General features: G+C 28.6%; 1 protein-coding gene across 2 annotated transcripts; it reads right to left on the minus strand.

Moving 5' to 3' along the window:
• Window positions 1-243: 243 nt before the first annotated feature.
• On the minus strand, window positions 244-2393 carry LOC119689403 (nuclear envelope integral membrane protein 1-like). Of its 2 annotated transcripts, XM_038104231.1 has the most exons (5): window positions 2304-2393; window positions 1913-1993; window positions 1349-1859; window positions 841-1276; window positions 244-466 (listed from the first exon to the last, which is right to left on the minus strand). In XM_038104231.1, the coding sequence occupies exons 2-4, from the start codon at window positions 1989-1991 to the stop codon at window positions 976-978; spliced, it is 891 nt and encodes a 296-aa protein (XP_037960159.1). In that variant the 5' UTR covers window positions 1992-1993; window positions 2304-2393; the 3' UTR covers window positions 244-466; window positions 841-975. The 2 variants fall into 2 exon arrangements, with proteins under 2 accessions (XP_037960159.1, XP_037960158.1); XM_038104230.1 differs by lacking the exon at window positions 2304-2393 and having other exon boundaries at window positions 1913-2041.
• Between the last annotated feature and the right edge of the window lie 1311 nt (window positions 2394-3704).

The raw sequence follows: 3704 nt of genomic DNA on the forward strand, positions 1-3704 counted from the left end.
AAAAAAAAAATAAAAAAATACGAAATATTTAAAAATACTGAAATTATATTTAAATAATTAAAATCAAAAAGTTTTGAGTAGAAATTTTTAAAAAACTATAAATATTTTTTGATCCTCATCACTGTCAGTTGAAAAAACATCATTTGATTACCTAATACTTTTTCTAATACTTTTCTTAATACTTTTCCATTTGGTGTCGACTTTCTTTCCCACATTTGTTCTAGAAGTTAAAGCTCTGTTTTCATTTATTGCATGTTTTACTTATCGTCTTCAGATATATCATCCTCATCAGTAAGTATTTCATGGTTATGATTTCTGTTTGGTGCTGTTTGGTGTTTGAAGAACTTTCTTTACTATCCACATTTTGCCTAAATTCTTCAAAGAAAAGTATTTCATCATTACTCAAATGCGACGAACCTTTTATAAAACTAGCGAAGCGTAGAGGATCCTTTAACTTAGCAATAACCTATGCAAAATAAAATTTTAATATTTATATAAAATTAACAAATATATATATTTAGGCCGTCTGCGAGATCGAGTATATTAAAATTATCTAGGGATTTTTTGCACTGCACTTATGTAAATATTTATTTATTTATTTATTGCACTTATTTATTATTTTTGGTTAAAGTTTTCAAATTTATTTATATATTTATTAAACATCTCATAAAATTTTCACAATGGTAATACCTAATTTACATAATTTTTATCTAATTTACCCTACTTAAAATTCTGGCAAATACCAACATTGGCTGCCATACCAACATAATTAACTATTTCCCTCAATTTACCATCAATTTACTCGAACTCGCACATGGCCTTATTCATTCAATTATTTACCTGCTATTGCAGAGATTTTGTGGACTACTGGCAAAAATGCGAGACTCTTCTAATGTTTTCGATTTTTCTTGAACTCCTTGTTCATAAAACTCCTCGCTACTAAGCAGACGAGTTTTGAGCGAAAAATAGCGTACATTAGCAGAAGTTTAGTATAACTACTATGATACAGGCACCTACAGATGCCTCCTTCAAATGACTCGAAAAGTATATTAAAACGAATGACACCAACTGCATAAGCAATCTCATAATATCTTTAGAACGCTGATTTTTTGGTGGACCCATATGGTAAGAAAAGAGGAATGCTATTACACCTGTTGTAATAATATACCAAAACACATAAATATGGTAAGTAACAACAATGACTTGCAAATTTTCCAAAATTTTTTGTAATATATAAACGCCAATACTCCAACCGCCAATTAGAATCAGAGTTCGTCTAAGTAAAAAACACTATTTTATTCACGTATGTAAACTTTTGATGCGTACATAAAAATAAAAATTAATTTACCTTTGAAAGAATTTACTCGATAACCAAATAATTATCATAAAAGATAAGCTTATCCCCAGTATGATGCCAGTAATATAATAAAATAAAGGATTTTCACTTAATTTTCTGGCGTACCAAAACATAAAAGCGCCGGAAAGCAATAGCAATACCCTTGAAATATCCACCCATTTTAGGACCAATCTCAAACGATAGGGTTTCCGGGATACAATACCTATACATTTCGGTTCAAAGGGCGATAAAGATAATTTTGTGCGTTTTTGCATAAATATGTTAAAGTTCCACAACGATAATTTATCTTTATAGTTCTGCATCACTTCTTCTGGCGTTGTTCCTTCATATTGTGTATAATCACCTCCTTCTATTTCCAAATGCAGTTCCAAGCTTTGGAAAAACTTTATTATATCCCTATACGTAGCATTATAGCAATAAGTATGCAGATCAGTTTCAAAAAATCTATTGCGCTGTAATCGTGGTTGGTAGTCAAATATCGAATTAGGTTTTAATATGGAGACTGTTGAAAACATGTTAAAATAATTTCAAATAATTTAATTATAATTATATTACCATTATTATTTACTATACTCGCTGCTGAACTGAATACGCCGGCAAACGTAAACAAATAGATTACCCATAATTGGTGCATAGCTAGTAATTTAAAACCAAATGATGCTGTATTAAAATAAATTTGTAAAAACTAAAAGTTTAAAAGTTACAGTCTTCCATTTATTTTTAAATATTTTTACAGAGTTGCCAACATTAAATTTTTGAAAATTTTTTTTTTAATGCAACTGTCATTATCATTGTTGCTTTCTGTAGAGAACAGAGGCATTATTTTTTAATGCGCGTGCAGAAAGAAAATACGCAAGAAAATTATAATAATTTCTAAACAAAACATATTTCCATCATCATATTTGGTATGAATCCAAAACACCATTTAAAATCACAATTTACTTACCATTTATTATATTGAATATTAAATTTCGAAGTTTCAAACCAGCGATGCACTTTGTTGGTTGCTTAATTATTACAAATAAATATTAACAAAAAAGAACAACAAATTTATAAAAATGATAATTTGTTTAAAATAAAAATATGTTTTGTTTTTATACAACAATTTTGATCGCAAGAAATGCTTGCTGGGATATGAATTTGAATGTAATGTTTTTGTATTCTATACTTATTGCTTATGAAAATCTGTTGCTTCGCAAATTCTCTATGATAGCTTTGCAATCCATAGGAAATTTATATATGAAGTGCAACAGAGCGACATCACAAAATCAAATATACTAAAAGTATTAACGCTCAGTTAGTCCGTACGTACCGTAATAACATAAGCGAACTTAAGTCAAAGTGAAATTCACAACCAACCATACCTGTGTATTTGATAGGAACAAAACAAACAAAAGCGGTGAATTTTGTTTATTTAGTTCTTATCAATTACACAGGTTTGGTTGGTAGCATTGTTCTTAAACCCTTTTTTTTTGTTTAAATGTGACAATTTGTTTTTTTGCTCGATTCATTTTTTTGTTGTTCATAAAACAAATTTTATATTTTTCATGCGATATTTGGTCTGTTCCACGAGGTATTAGTAGTAACTTTAGGTATACACAGGTGTGTTCCACTAGCAAATTTTCGAGTAAATGAGAGCATTTGAGAGAACATAACATCCGTGTCGAAATTTGAAAATGCTACCACGGTTGCCACTTGAAAATTTTTTCCTGTACCAAAATTGGTTTAAAAAGATACCATTTCTGTAAAAAAAGGTCCAAATTTTTTTTTGGACCTTTTCGTTTTTTCGTTCTGTGTTTTTCATAGTGTTACAAATTAACAAAATATAAAATAGTGCAAAGTTGGGTCGTCAAAAATGTACCATTTTTTGAACATGAGTACTAAATGAAAAAAAAAGTACCAATTTTGGTACTAAAGTACCATAAGTGGCAACCGTGAATGCTACACAGACTTTATTACTCGTACATTTTATTTCAAGTAAAATTTGTGTTGATGTGTGAATCAGCTGTTTTGGTTTGAAATTAAATTTGTGTATTTTGACTTTAAGAGCGGTGCAGACTATCATTTTTGAGTGTACTTGTAAATGGCTATGGCTTATTTACCATATATTATGGCGCATAAGTTGAATTAAAATAAAACAATTGCTGTTCAGTAAAAATAAATCTTTAATAATATATATTGACAATATGTAATCATTAAAATGAATTCGTTTTATTTACTTTCAATTTTTTCGTATAATTGTATTTAAGTTTTAATAATCACAATTTGTCTATGTGTTTCGGCCTTAACGTTGAATAACAAAGCGATTTTTGGCCAAATACTTTTGTTAAAAATAAAAATCAAACGA

Source organism: Teleopsis dalmanni, chromosome X (assembly GCF_002237135.1).
Source record: "Teleopsis dalmanni isolate 2A chromosome X, ASM223713v2, whole genome shotgun sequence".
Classification (NCBI taxonomy): Eukaryota; Metazoa; Arthropoda; class Insecta; order Diptera; family Diopsidae; genus Teleopsis; species Teleopsis dalmanni.

What these genes read in the sequence shown, in the direction of transcription:
- LOC119689403 (XM_038104231.1), bottom strand. Translation starts at nt 1,991, where the DNA reads ATGCACCAATTATGGGTAATCTATTTGTTTACGTTTGCCGGCGTATTC. An exon ending in GAGTATAGTAAATAATAATG is followed by an intron (nt 1,860 to 1,912) that starts GTAATATAATTA and finishes TGTTTTCAACAG; the next exon opens with TCTCCATATTAAAACCTAAT. An exon ending in TCGAGTAAATTCTTTCAAAG is followed by an intron (nt 1,277 to 1,348) that starts GTAAATTAATTT and finishes TTTTTTACTTAG; the next exon opens with ACGAACTCTGATTCTAATTG.